This window comes from Chanodichthys erythropterus, chromosome 19 (assembly GCF_024489055.1).
Source record: "Chanodichthys erythropterus isolate Z2021 chromosome 19, ASM2448905v1, whole genome shotgun sequence".
In the NCBI taxonomy this organism is placed as follows: Eukaryota; Metazoa; Chordata; class Actinopteri; order Cypriniformes; family Xenocyprididae; genus Chanodichthys; species Chanodichthys erythropterus.
Window position 1 is genome coordinate 12832157 of NC_090239.1, and position 14178 is coordinate 12846334.

Sequence of the window (14178 nt, forward strand, 5' to 3'; positions counted from 1 at the left end):
TTTTAGCCCGCATACGAGCGAGACAATTTTCTGTCGCTCACCCCCCTACCCAGAATGCCTACCGGTTTCTACTGCTATCTGGTAGCCAGCTTCCAGCCTCCGAGATGACCTTTCCAGCCTCTCTGTGTTGTCCAACAGATGTGCTCTCTGAAAACAAACCACAGACAGAAAGAAAACAATGAGATTGATTGAGAAGACTGAGACATTTTTCAACATAATAATAAGCACACTAAGACAAAAGGGTATAGACCACTTAGTTTTAATTTAACATATACATTGATTCAAGAACGTCTAATTACGAGATGCGTTTTCATAACAAATTGGACTGATCTTCGTGCAAATTCTAAAGCAAAAAAGGACGGAGCTCCAATCTAACACCTTTCCTTTCTTTTTAATTGAGACTTCCTTTTTGCAGTGGCTTTGTTCTGAAGGTGTTGCCAGATCTCATTAGCTCACATTTAGAACCAGGGCAAAGATTAGCATGGGAGGGATGGCTAATTGAGCTGCAATATATTTTCAAATGCTGCTTCAGATTACCCAGTATCTGAGAGTCTGATAAGTTCAGGGTGCCAACATGAACCTCTTTACACTAAGTTTTTTATTTATTATGTATGCTGACAGTCCAAGACACTTGATGGTTTCTTTACAGTGCAGTTTGGATGTTTTAGGGGTCAGTCTAAATAATGCAAACCAACGAGGCATGTACACTTTTTCAAGGAAAGGTTGGTGTTGAGTTGCAGATGTACAAAGTCAAAAGTCCTAAATGTAAGATGAAAATAGACATGGCCAAGAGACAGACACGATTAATATTGCACATCATCAACAGCATTTACGTATATGACCTTCAAATGAAGTGGTCTCAGACTCATTATCTTATGATAACATAATATTAAAAACAGCAAAACAACAATAGTGTGAATTTCTACAACAATTCAAAATAACCATTTTCTTTTTTAATAGAGAAAATATTAAATAAACATTAAATATAATAAATTATTAATATTTTTAAAATGTAATTTATTCCTGTGATGGCAAAGCTGAATATTCAGCAGCCATTACTCCAGTCACATGATCCTTCAGAAATCATTCTAATATGCTGATTTCTTGATATTATCACAGTTGAAAACAGTTGTGCTGCTTAATATTTTTTTGTGGAAAGCGTAATAAATTTTTTACAGTATCCTTTAATGAATATAAATTTCAAAAGAACAGCATTTATTTGAAATAGAAATCTTTTTAACATTATAAATGCCTTTACTGTCACTTTTGATCAATTTAATGCATCCCTGCTGAATAAAAGTCATAAAAAAATAAAATCCTGTCAAAAAATTTAAGAATCTTAGTGACCCCAAACTTTTGAACTTTAGTATATTTGCGTGCACACACGCACACACATACACAATATAGCGCTAGAAATAATATTTTATGTATAAAGAAACAGATTTTATGTCAAAAGAAAGTGCTAAAAATAACATACAGTGGGGTCCAAAAGTTCACTTGTGAAATGTTTTTATTTTGTGTTTTCAAGGTTTTACTAATTCATTGCAATTTAAGCAATTTCAGAATGTCTTTGTATTTGGTTTGTTCCTTTTTTTCTTTTCTTTTTCTTAAAACCTGATGATCATGTGATTCAGCATAATTTGAGAATGACCCAAAGATCAAAGATCATCTTACGCTTCATCAACCATCAGTAATAAGAAGTTCCCATGATCAATGTCACAAATCTAAACTTATTTCATTACTGACTTGTTCAGAATCTACAATATTTCTAATTCATTTCACATCATAACAACTCTTTGTTTAAAATTTGGCACAATCAACTTTCTTAAAACTCTGAAGTCTCAAACCTTTGAACTCCACTGTAGATACTAAAACAGGGCTAAGAATCATCCACCACAATTCACACATCCATTTTCTGATAAGCCATACAATTTATGACCGTGAACATTGAATTAAACCACTGCATTTCCATTTTTAAATACATGACAGAGAGAGGTTACTATATTTCTCTAGGATGTTAACCTTTATTCCTATTTACATGCACAGAAAGAATAAAGGCAGAGGGGAAAAAAGAGAGAGAAACGAGTTTCCAGTTCTAGTTAAGCTGTCAAAATATATAGCGGCTAATCACTCCAAGGAAATGAAATGAAAAATAGACGACATCCCACTTTTCAAAGTTTGACAATCACAGAGAAGGGAGAGAGGGAGAAAAAACTGTGTCTGAACTTTTTTTTTTCTTCTCCTCCTCTCAGTTGACAGATGTCATTTAAAATAGCTGAAATACTTTTTAATAGTTTAAGGGAGGGGGTGTTAGTGGGAGATAGAGGGAGGGAGAGAGAGAAAGAGAGAAAGAGGAGAAAACGGGGGTGGGAGTGCGTATGGGGAAAAGGGAGCCATCTCTGCCTAATGAGCCCCTCTGGATCAGCTGAGATGGAGGGGACGTATTGACATGCACCGCTTAAACTAATACACCTAGACCAGGGATGTGCCTGTGTGCCTGGAAGCACAAGGCAGCCAGGGATACTGACAGAGTAGCTCGCTCCCCCGTCTTCAAAGAGCTCAAGTGATTAGTATGTTATCATTACCATTCGAAACGTGATTTCCTATTCCCTCTCGGCAAAGGTGACACGTCTCGGGGAGACGGCCAGCAGACTCGCGCGCCGGAAAGCCACTTCAAAGCTTTTTCTTGAATTTCTCTCCCTCGCTCATTCTCACTCCCTCAGTCGGTCTATTTTTCCGAGAGAGGGGGGGGGGGGTGTTGATGTCTATTGTGCGAGTGTGTGGGGTGCGGGGGAATAGGGGTGACACACACCGAGGTAACAACGAAGGTGGCCACGTAGGTGCGGTGACGACAACAGCGACTTCCTGAAAACGTAAAAGAATCAGCTTTCACAATGAATTACCTTGCTACTGCAAATTTGTTTTCGATAAAAGTCCAACGTGTAGATCCAAATGCATCCGCAAGGAGATCTTTATGAGTTCAAAGCACGTTAGATATAGCATTTCAGTTCAGATATTTAAAACAAAAAGCCCTGGATGCATATCACTCACTCTCATAGACCAAACTGACCTGAATAAAAGAAAGCTCCTTTTTTTCTTCATTTATTCACTATTAGAGCTGCATGACTGTCAAAATTGTCTCTCTTTTTTGGTCTTATGGAGTTCAACAGAAGCTTCTTTTAAAGAGGGCATGATAAATATTGGTGCGTCTGCGACCGCCTCTGCGCGCGCCCCTTCTCATTTGTGCCAAAGCATGTATGCCTTTTTATCTGACACCTACTTTTTCAACAAAGGCGTTCTTAGATACTATAAACGAGTTTTTTTTTGCATTTTTTTCTTTCTTTGCCATTTTTTTACCTTTCGTGAAGAACCGCACTTCAGTTGTAAGTTATTAACGTGGAACCCAGGAACAATGCGAATGCGACTCAAAAGAATTGTCTTCCCTTCTCTCTCCCCTTTTTTCAATATCAAACACGAGCGCTTACAATCGCAATTTTCAAAAGTTTTGATGATTCCTTATTATTTCAAATGGGGAGGGGGGGGGGGGGTAGAGTCAAAGTGAATAATGATGACAGCTATGATTCAGACTGACTATGTGATCTTCTCCACCGTTTGTTTGGGACTTGTAAGAAAAGGAATTACAAGTGTCAAACAGCTGTGAATAAGGGTGCTAAATATTTAAACATGTTTTCCAGCTGAGGAAAAGTACAGTTTTAAAAAGCAGGCTAAGTGTGTATAAGCTATACAGGCTTTGATTCAAATTCAGTAAAATGGGAGAACGAAAAAAGAAAAAAAAAAAGATTTAAAAGCTACACATTCTGGGGTAAAAACAAGGGTGGTTGAACCCACTAAAGGTATCTTCTGACCCAAGGCTGAAAAAATGCTATATTCCCATTTTGTTTGGTCATGTGGGAAAAACAATAACAAAAAAAGTAGAAACACACAAGTCAAGGTAGCAAAGAATGGAGAACTGTGAGGGGCTGTAAATTATAAATGCAGGATGGTGGTGTGGCTCTACAAATGGGATTATTCAGCAATAGCGAGTGAAGAAACCTAAACAACATACTGATGTTCACAAAAACACAGACACAGGAGTCTTCAAAGATCCTCCAAACCAGAAGCATTGCTGAATTTCTTCTCTTAAATGAGCTAAGAGGATCTTCTAGCTAGCATGACACTGCTTGCTCTGTTATTGTTTACTTGAACGTTTCTGGTGTAGCTTTGAGATGGGGAAGAGTAAAGAAAATTATAAGCTACTTTAGATCATTACTCTTGAATGTGTGTTGTTATTTTTTACAGTACATAACAGGATGACACATACTTACAGTAGTAATGAATTAATAAAATGATGCAAGTGTCATATTATTTTCTTAAGATGACAGAAGGGAAGATAAGGTTTTACATTTTTCCATCCATAAATATTTAATGCATCTTTACGAATTCTTCAAGATAGAAAGGATCAGAAATTTGCATAGTAAATAGTGTTATCTTCAAAGATAAGCAATCACTTACTAAACAACATCTTTATAAAGGGAGGCAGAAGCATGATGCAGTGCTATCCAGTCCTCCACTGAGAGGAGGCTTCCTTTATGAATGAAGATCTTCAGATATTGTAGTCTGTGTGTGTATGCATGTGTCTATGAATAGGGAAATCCCAAGTCTAAACAACACACACGCACACACACACACACACACACACACACACACTCACAACCCTAGACAGGAGATGAAGATACCAGCAAGCAAATGCACACACACACACACAGATCGAGACGACAGCCTTATTGCCATAATCCACATACATGCTCACTTCCAAGTCGCATGAATGCTACAAATACAAAAAGACATTACAAATTGTCCCCTTATCTCAGACTAAAAGGCAGGCTATTGTATTCTCATCCGCCGAGTGAGGAAAACGACTTTGGGCTGCTTCCTAACGTTGCACAAAGAGATCTCCGCAGTTGGCTGTAAATTCACAAGTCTGTTATATTTAGAGCCATGTGTGCTAATAAAATAGCAGCAAAAACCACCCCAAAAAAGTGATAAAGACTGAAACATAGTTCATTTTATATGTTGTAAATGACACAAAGTTTAGAAGTTAAAAGAGTAGTTAAATAGATAAATAAGGTTCGGCATTTCTGCTGTATAAGCGAGAAAATTACTACTTATTTTTTGATACTTTGGTGAATGATCAGTTGACTAATCTTAAGATGCTCTATAAAACATATTACATATGTGATCTAAATGTACAAGTAGGAGAAATTAGCTTATAGCATATTGTTCTGAAGTTTGGGGTCAGTAAGATTTTAATGTTTTTTTTGTTTGTTTTTTTAAAGAAATCTCTTATGCTGACTAAGACTGCATTTATTCGATCAAAAATACAGTATATTGTGAAGTATTATTACAAAATATCTGTTTTCTATTTTAAAAATGTAATTCATTCCTATGATGGCAATGCTGAATTTTCAATTTGCTGAATGTTCTTTAGTCTAACATGATACTTCAGAAATCATTCATCTTAATTTGATTCTCAAGTAACATTATTATTATTATCATCATCATCATTGAAAACTCTTATGCTGCATCATTTTTTTGTTTCAGAATTCTTTGATGAAATCTTTTGTAGCATTATAAATCACTTTTGATCAACTGAATGCATCCTTGCTGAATAAAAGTCAATTTCTTAAAAAAAAAAAAAAACATAACTTGTTTTTAGTGTTTTATTTTAAAAACTTAAGACAAAATAACATCAAATTTAAAATTGGCCACATAAGATCCATATTTGTGTTCAAAAACAGTGCAATGAAACGGTGAAAAATTAAGCAATTTATAACCAAATAAGTGTTTATGACATAAGGTGTTCAAAAACAGCATTCTAATGAAAACGCTGCTACTAAAAATATCAAAGTTTACAAAAAAAAAATAGTGTCTAGAATAGTTGCCCATTGTGACCCATCACTAAACGAGAATAAAAGCTTATCCAGGTCTCCCCCTCCCTTTTTATTACAACCGCATTCTCATTGCTTTTTCATACTGGGTGAATGTTTTGACAAGTTGATTAAATCTTTTAAGGTTTGGTGTGAAACAGCTTTGATTCAGTTCCTCATAGAGCAGTATGTAAAAATGAGCCTCATTTTGAGCTCAATCAAAAGAGACTTTAAAATCAGATTAGGCCTTTTTATTCTGACGAAGTGGGAAAATGAATGGAGGATCCGCGGGAAAAAGAGGGGACCAAAACGGAAAGGAAGAGCAGCACTTACCTCTTCACGTAACTTTATCAGCTGCCACATGAAGGCACAAAATAGAGGGAGGAAGAAAAACAGAAGGAGGGAGAAAGAGAGTGAGAGAGATAGATAAAAAGCCGAGACATGGCAGGAAGCAGATCAGTCATGCGGCTGGGTACAGAATTAACCTTGACGATTTATCTGTTTGCATGTTTAGCATTTAGAAATCACAGACAAACACATTAAAAGAAGCTAAACACGAGACTCATGCCGACTTTTTTGAACAAACAAAGATCAAGTTCTCGTGCTGTCACATTAAACAAAGAGACTGGGAATGGATTTCTCAACTCATGACGTCTAAACTATCATCATCAAGGAAGAGGGGGAAAGAAACAGTCACATCACAGCACTTGATATGGCATAAGGGGGGAAAAAACACTAGCGTTTCAGTCGGTACAGTAGGATAATACAGATTGCGTACAGTAAGGATGGAAGCTTTGAGGATTTAGGCTCCTTAACAACAACTCTGCAGGATTCCTACTTCTGGGCTAAGAAACAGAAAGTGACACCAAGCAATGCTCCTTTTTATTATTACAGGATGTGCCCATCACTTCTGACTAGCTATCACTGTCAAGTGTATTATGCATTAGGCCCAGGGGGGACAAATGTATATACATAAACATAAAGCCAAGCTCAGTTGCATCTCATTTATGGCAACGTATCATGGAACACAAAAATAAATAAATAATTCGCATTCATAGGTTATTCATTTTTGATAAAAGGGAATTGCATATTAAAACTAGCAAAACAGAGAGTGCATGTCTTGCCGTGCACTTAGCGGCCCTTGAACGGTCTCTAATTTAAACTTAAGTACATTAAGCATTTAAAGCAGCTCTTCATTACAGCCTCTTTATTTAACACGAGCATTTTCTGCAAAAGGTGTTGCTTATCAGCAGCGCACAACATATTCAGAAGAGAAGGGGAAGGACAAGTTTCTTAATTTGTCAGCCGTTGCAGGTGATTTTTTAATCTCCATTTCTTGCCAGAGATTAAAGGTTAGCAGATCTAAGGGGAAGCTCTGGGCCATTATTAAAGGCCTCTCATCTCTTTTTGTGTGCGCTGGTCATTTTGAATTTCACTATTTTTAAATCATTCGCCATCATATCAGAAAAGAGACAGAACTTGGATCATAAATTATAAACTTAATACCTGACTCAAAAGGCTGAATCTATAGGCGTGATGTTAAACTGTGGTGGTGGCCGCTGTCGGCTGCAGCAAAGCTATGGTTGCAGCTCAATTTGAAGCACATCATTAAATCTAGGACGAAACGTTTCTGATATAACAAAGCACCTTTTGCAATAAAAAAATAAAAAAAAAAATAAAAAATAAAAAAAATAAAATAATAAAATAAAAAAAATAAAATAAAATAAAATAAAATAAAATAAAATAAAATAAAATAAAATAAAATAAAATAAAATAAAATAAAATAAAATAAAATAAAATAAAATAGGAGAATGAGGACCTAAAAAACGTGGAGTGAATAACTCACTTCACTTGTGTTGTATTTTGAGTTGAGTTTGTATGTTGACTGTACAGCACTATGGTCTGCATGTGCAGTTGTAAGGTGCTTTATAAATAAAATGAATGAAAATTAAATTAAATTAAATGACCTCAGTTTAAAAATAAAAACAAGTATAAAAATGTAAGAAATAAAATATATCAAATATTAAAAATAAAATATAAAAATAAATATAATATAAAAAATTGAATTAAAAGTGTTAAATAATTGGGATTATGTGCTAAAAAAAAAAGTTATTTTACAGACATATTAACAACACCATGATCATGCCATGGTAAAAATCAAAAGGTTAAAAAAATAAATAATTAAATTAAATGAAAAGCAATTAAATTACAATTGTTAAGTCTTCACTATTTAGTAGGACAAAAAATAAGTTCAGAATCACAAAGAATATACAGCCAGAAACAAGAAATAAGTTGGGGCAAATTGCAACTCCGAGCTGCTGATTTTTGAGGTAGCTTCCTCACGTCGCCTGCATTATTCAAAAGGCCAAAGTTTGTGAATACACTATAGAAGTGGCTGTTTAGGTTTGCTGTGAGCCCACCCGAGCTAAACACAACCCTGCAGACTGCTCAATGAACACCAAACAAACCTTGTTCTATCATATTTGTGCTGCTTGGACGATTGCGAGCCCTTTCTGAGGATTTACCAAGAGAATCAGGAAGATTTTAAGCTTGCTGTTGTTCTTTTCTGCCGTTTTTTCCCCTTTAAACCAAACCAGACAACCAGTCTTTTGTTGCTTTACCTGAACTCGCAAGCATTTTTTCGAGAAACGTCGAAGAAAAGCTGAAAGAAATTTTGCGAAACTGTTTAATTGTTGTGATGATTTCATTCCGGGTTTTTTTTTTATGTGGTTGTTATTCGAAACTGCACTGCTGCAATTTTTCTGTTATGATAATCAGCGGATTTTCAAACAAAGATTTTTTTTTTCCAATACGGAACTCGATACAAGTGGTAATCTGCTTCCTTTGTAGCCTGTAAAATCTGGTCCACGCCGGCTCAAACCTGCCCAATCTCTCGTGGCCATGCCTTCTGCTGTGTCTGAAATCGAAACTATTCCGCAGAGTATTCGCGTGCGAAAAAATGTGTGTGCGCTCTCACAAGTACGTGTGTGGTAAAAATGTGTGTGTTTCGTGTAGAAAGGGTAGGGGGAGGGATGTTGAAGAAAAAAGTGCAACGGTAGACCACCACATTATTAAAAAAAAGAGCGATAGCGCCAATTCGGTCTCTGTCCGCATACAGATAACGAATAAATGCCGAACTCTATTAAACCGTCCTTTAGCTATTATCGCAGGGCCAACACGCTATTTTCAGAACTTATGACGGCTCCCTATTTACTTAGCTATAAATCCTTGCCATGTAACGAACAGATTTGTGACTGGTAATGATCTGCTCAGCCAGGGCTATATGAAATGAGCCTGACCTCTTTTAGATCGTCAGGAATTAAATTGACCGACTCACCCCAGTCATCCCCCCCACCACCACCACCACATCTTTCCTCTCTGCTCTATCGGTCCTGTCTCGCTCGATAAAAAACCCTGAAGTTCCGACCACTCCACTCACAGCAAGTCTTGTGTTAGCATCCAGAATTTAATTCACTATTTTTTTTAAAAATGGAAATGCAGTTAATTCAACACCTGAGGTCTGATTGGGAAGAAAACTTGTTCTTCTCCTGTCAAGGAATGTTTATGCATGTTTAAAACGCATGTGTAAAACTGATACAGAACATAAATGTCTATGAGATCATATTTTCCTATTTCATGGAAAATGGGATAAAACATTTGTACATATTACTCTACTGGAAGTTGTTTTGAAAAATTAGGAAATGGATCAAAATAATTATATGTGTTTATAATATAATATAATATATAAACAGACACACATATACACATATATATTTGTGTGTACAACAATTACAAATCTATTCAAATATTTTTATATACATAGTTAGTACATTGCTCATCCTCATGTGCTTATTGTTTGTGTCTTTGTGTGAAAAGAGGATTTTGATAGTGTAGGTGACAGAGAGTAGGGAGCTTGACTGTGTCTAAGGCAATAAATATAACAACATCCCAAAGCTCTTCATCCATTTACCAGATCAATGGCTGCAATCTAACATAAACCGTATCTCTTGTTATTGTCTCTAATGTCTTGTTATTAGGCAAATTATCTTTAAGTGTTTAGAGAATTGCTAATATGAAAAGGAATAAGCAACTTCAGGAACTGAAATATAATCCTTTTAAACTATTGTCCTATTGTTCAAACGCCACTAAAGTGAATAAAGTATGAAAGCCCGCATCTTAAAAATCCATATCAAATGAGCTATTGTGCCTTCCATGACAATTCATAATTATTTTTGATAAAAGAAGCTGTCATTGAATGCAGTTTGAATAACAACTCGAATAATACGATTTGTCATAAACTGATTTTATAAAAGCATGAAAGGAGTCAATGAAAAAAAAAAAGCAAAAGCGAGTTATAATTTTCATTCCTTTGGCAAGAATTTGATAAAACCATCAATGTCTAGCTGTGGGTTTGACAGCTTGAGGGACACTTTTACTATTAACTTCGTATGAAGTGTCACACTCATTTTTTGTGTCTCACTAATTTGGTGAGAATATGCATATCAATTACCCATCACGGCTAACGCTACATATGTTTGTAAGATGTGTGGTGTAAAGGTCATCTGTGAAATGCTAATAAGGAGGAAAAGACAAAAAAAAAAAAACCTTTAACAGTTACGAATGATGAATGTCTGTATGTTTGTGGATGGGGGTGTGTTTTGACATGTGGCACATTCGATAAATAGAGCAAGATAATTAAATTCAGTAATTATTCAAAGGATCTTATTGTGGGGTCCGCTTTAAAAAAAAAATTGTGGATGGATGATAAAATTGTATCCTAACCTAAATGTTAAATACCCATTTTTGAGTATATGTATACAAAGCCTTAAATATGTAGTGGTATTAATAAACAAAATAAAATAAAAAAAAAAACAGGAAAAAATTATAAATACATTCATATACATGTGTGTGTGTGTGTGTGTGTGTGTGTGTGTGTGTGTGTGCATGTATATACTTACATATACATGTGTATATTTTATAGAAAGTAGCAGTTTTTTTTTTTTTAGATGGGATTGGGGGGGGGGGGGGGGGCCGGGGGGCACTTTTAGAAGAATAAGGACTTGGGCGGATGGTGAACAGCTGGGAGAAAGCGTGAATTTACCCCAATCTGGTGCTGCCCAGACGCTGGTTAGTGCCTAAAGCCCATTCAGCACTGGGCAGCTTTGCATTAAACAGTGTTGCTTCTGCATGACTGGGTGCCAATGCCTGCCTCTCTCTGCCCCTCGTGGCCCTGACCCGTCCTCACCCCGAGCAGCCACCCACACTGGGAAAGCACAGCCCCTGATTAACACCCTACCTGATTCTCCGAGGAGCTCGCATCATCCCCCAGGAGTTCGTTCCGCACCTCATCACTGTAGGCAATACGTGACCTTTTCTGCAATGGAAAGAGGTTGAGAGACAGGAAAAAGAGAGAAAGTGAAGAGACCGAGAAGGGAAAAAGAAGAGGGGCAAGGGGAGAAAGAGACAGAGAAAAAAAAAAAAAAAACAAGCTTTAGTTCATTTGACATGAAAAAATAAATCACACATTTCTAAAGCACGAGAGCCCCCTGTTGGATCAACAAACGAAACAAAAATACTTACACCAGGTGATATACTGGAGCGAGCATGTGTGTGCGCGCATGTTGAGAGAGAGGAAGCGTGCGTGTGTGTAATCTAGTTCGTGTAGACACTGTGGCTTGAGTGAACCAGAGCCCTCGGATACAATAGCAATAGCCCCCCTTTCACTTAAATAAATAAAAAGTGTAGAATAGCGGACCATAGTACAAGACAGAGGCAGGGAGCGTATTAGGAAAGTATCAGTTGTCAGAGGGAAATGTGTTCTGGGGGCTGTCACTGCTGTCAGTCCTGTTCTCTGGCATACCCTGTGATAATACCAAGCCAGGGAGCTAGACAGAGAATAATTCATCACCCAGGTCGACGCGATTGGCGTGCCATCAGATTTGGGCTCGTTCCCCCATCTCTCCTCCACTACACAGTTGGGAGAAAGAATGCCGTGTCCAAAAAGAAAACACACACACACACACTCAACACTTCAGAGCGTGCCACCTCCGATTCAGCGAGCGCAGAAGCCGAGTATGGCATGTTTACAAACACACCCGACCTCTTCAAATACCCTCCAAACTAAACACACACTGGTGGTGCGAAGGGGAAAAAAAAAACACACTGAGATGGCGTTTACCAAGAGCCCTTTGCTTCCCTCTGTTCGCTCTTCCTGCAGGCTGGCACTCTTCGGGAGGATGAGAGCAGGGAAAGGTGCAGGCGAGCCACGGGGAAACTAAGCAGCAAAATAACTGCTATCCAAGAACTGCATTTTGTGATGCAATGCTGTGTCACAATTTCTTGCAGAGGACGCGGTCAAATCCTGGAGGATATGACATGAAAATATATTAAAAATAAAAAGTGGAGTTTGTTTAGCGAGTTTTATCAGACTCAACAATTTCTCAACCTTTTAACTTTGGAAAATGTGTAGTAATGAATTTGCACCATGCTGAATTTTTGAAACTGAATGCAACATTTGTAATATTTTGATCACTAGAGAATCAACAAAAGTAGTTAATATAAAGTAGAAATATAGAATTTTGATTTCTAGAAAGGAAGCGAGGGAAGTGAAGATGACTGATGCATTTTAACTTCTGAAAATGTGTAGTAATGAATTACATTTTTGAAACTAAATGCAGCATTCATAATATTTTGATCACAAACACAAGTAGTTAATATAAAGCAAAAAATGAAGGAATTTATATTTCTAAAAAGGAAGCATGGAAAGGGAAACTGACAGATCTTTTGGTTTCAAAATATATACGTGTCATATCTCAAGTGTCATTTCTGATTGAACCGATCAGCAATCGTTTGCATTTGTTTGCACATTATTTCACAAACGAGCACCACAAACAAAGCGCATCTTCTGACGAGGAAAAAAAACACACCCACATGTTCCATCTTAGTCGAGTTTCATCTTAAAGAACAGCAGAGGAACTTTGGGGAATGTCGGCATGTTCATAATTGAAAACGGAAGCCTTGGAGATGCCTTCATTTGAATGCACACACTATCGTCTTCAAACCCTATTTTTGTTTCATTCTTCTTCTTCTAAATAGCTGTTTGTTGTAGCTGAGAGCATCAACCACTTTCACGATGTAACCTTTGAGTGCTTCTCGCACAAAAAGAATGGCAAATGCAGCCTTAAGTCTTCGAAGGGGAAAACTAGTCATAGAAACAAAGTGAGACGCCTCTCCCAGCCCGTTTACACCATTTTGCAACTCCCCCTGCAGTAAAACAAGCCTCACACTGATTATTCTCCCTTCATCTGCTGCTATAGCACAGCAGCTGGGCAATATTGACTGCTTAACCCTAGGAAATACTTTGATTGGTACTTTGCATTGGATCTGAGCCGAGTTATAGGTTATTAGAATTATTTATTTTCCTACTTATCTCCTATATGCCATGCATTAATAAAGTGGAGCTATTTATTTAGATCACTGGGGTATTGCATATTTAATCATGACCCGCATTGACCTAAAATGGATTGGAATGATATGAAAGTTTAAAAAAATTAAGTTCTTGCTTTTTAAAAAATAAAAAAGAAGAAATAATCAATGGATTTTAAAGTTCATACATATTGCATACTTCAGCTGGAGTACTCAAATATAAAACCTGCACTAAAACATAAAAACCCTGAGAGGAGGCTTTGTAATCGTAAGAATGAAGATACCTTATTGCTACAGAAACAAAAGGCAAAATCTTTTTTTAATCTGTTTGAAAGGTCTTTCTCTTGTCACTTGTTTTAATCTTGGGTGAGAATTTGCTTCTATTCCCGGAAGCATAGGGAAAAAGTACAAAGATCCGTCTTAACTTTATGCAAAGTGGTCTGACTGCCTTTTTAGAACAGACATGTCTCATCAAACCAGAGACGAGGGTTTTTGTGTCCTGTCAAAATGCGTGTTATAAGTGTGTTGACATGATGCACAGTGCAAAAAAAAAAACGTAATTGCATATGCCGCATGCGTGCTAAATATTTATATCAGCTATGCAAATTATATATTGTCTGTGAAATGAGAATCATACGAACAAAGCTGCAGCAGATATGTCACTTAAATTTATTATTATATAAATAGAAAACATCTTATTTACACAATCCAAAAAAAAAATAAATGTAGAAACATTATGATTAATTAAAAAGGATTAAAGACATAAGAAAAAAATCCTAACCTTTTGTTCTAAGGGCAGGAAAAAGTAAGATAATGAAAACTCATT

General features: G+C 36.6%; 1 protein-coding gene across 4 annotated transcripts in view; it reads right to left on the reverse strand.

Annotated features, from left to right (window-relative positions):
* Nucleotides 1-14178, reverse strand: part of vti1a (vesicle transport through interaction with t-SNAREs 1A) — a 141123-nt gene that overhangs the window by 107246 nt on the left and 19699 nt on the right. For 2 of the 4 annotated variants that reach the window (XM_067370214.1, XM_067370216.1), the window contains exons 4-6: nucleotides 11224-11301; nucleotides 6261-6281; nucleotides 63-147 (exon numbers count right to left, since the gene is read on the reverse strand). In XM_067370214.1, coding sequence (XP_067226315.1) covers nucleotides 63-147; nucleotides 6261-6281; nucleotides 11224-11301 — 184 coding nt within the window. The remainder of the gene's footprint in view (nucleotides 1-62; nucleotides 148-6260; nucleotides 6282-11223; nucleotides 11302-14178) is intronic. The other 2 variants (XM_067370215.1, XM_067370217.1) reach the window with 1 other exon arrangement.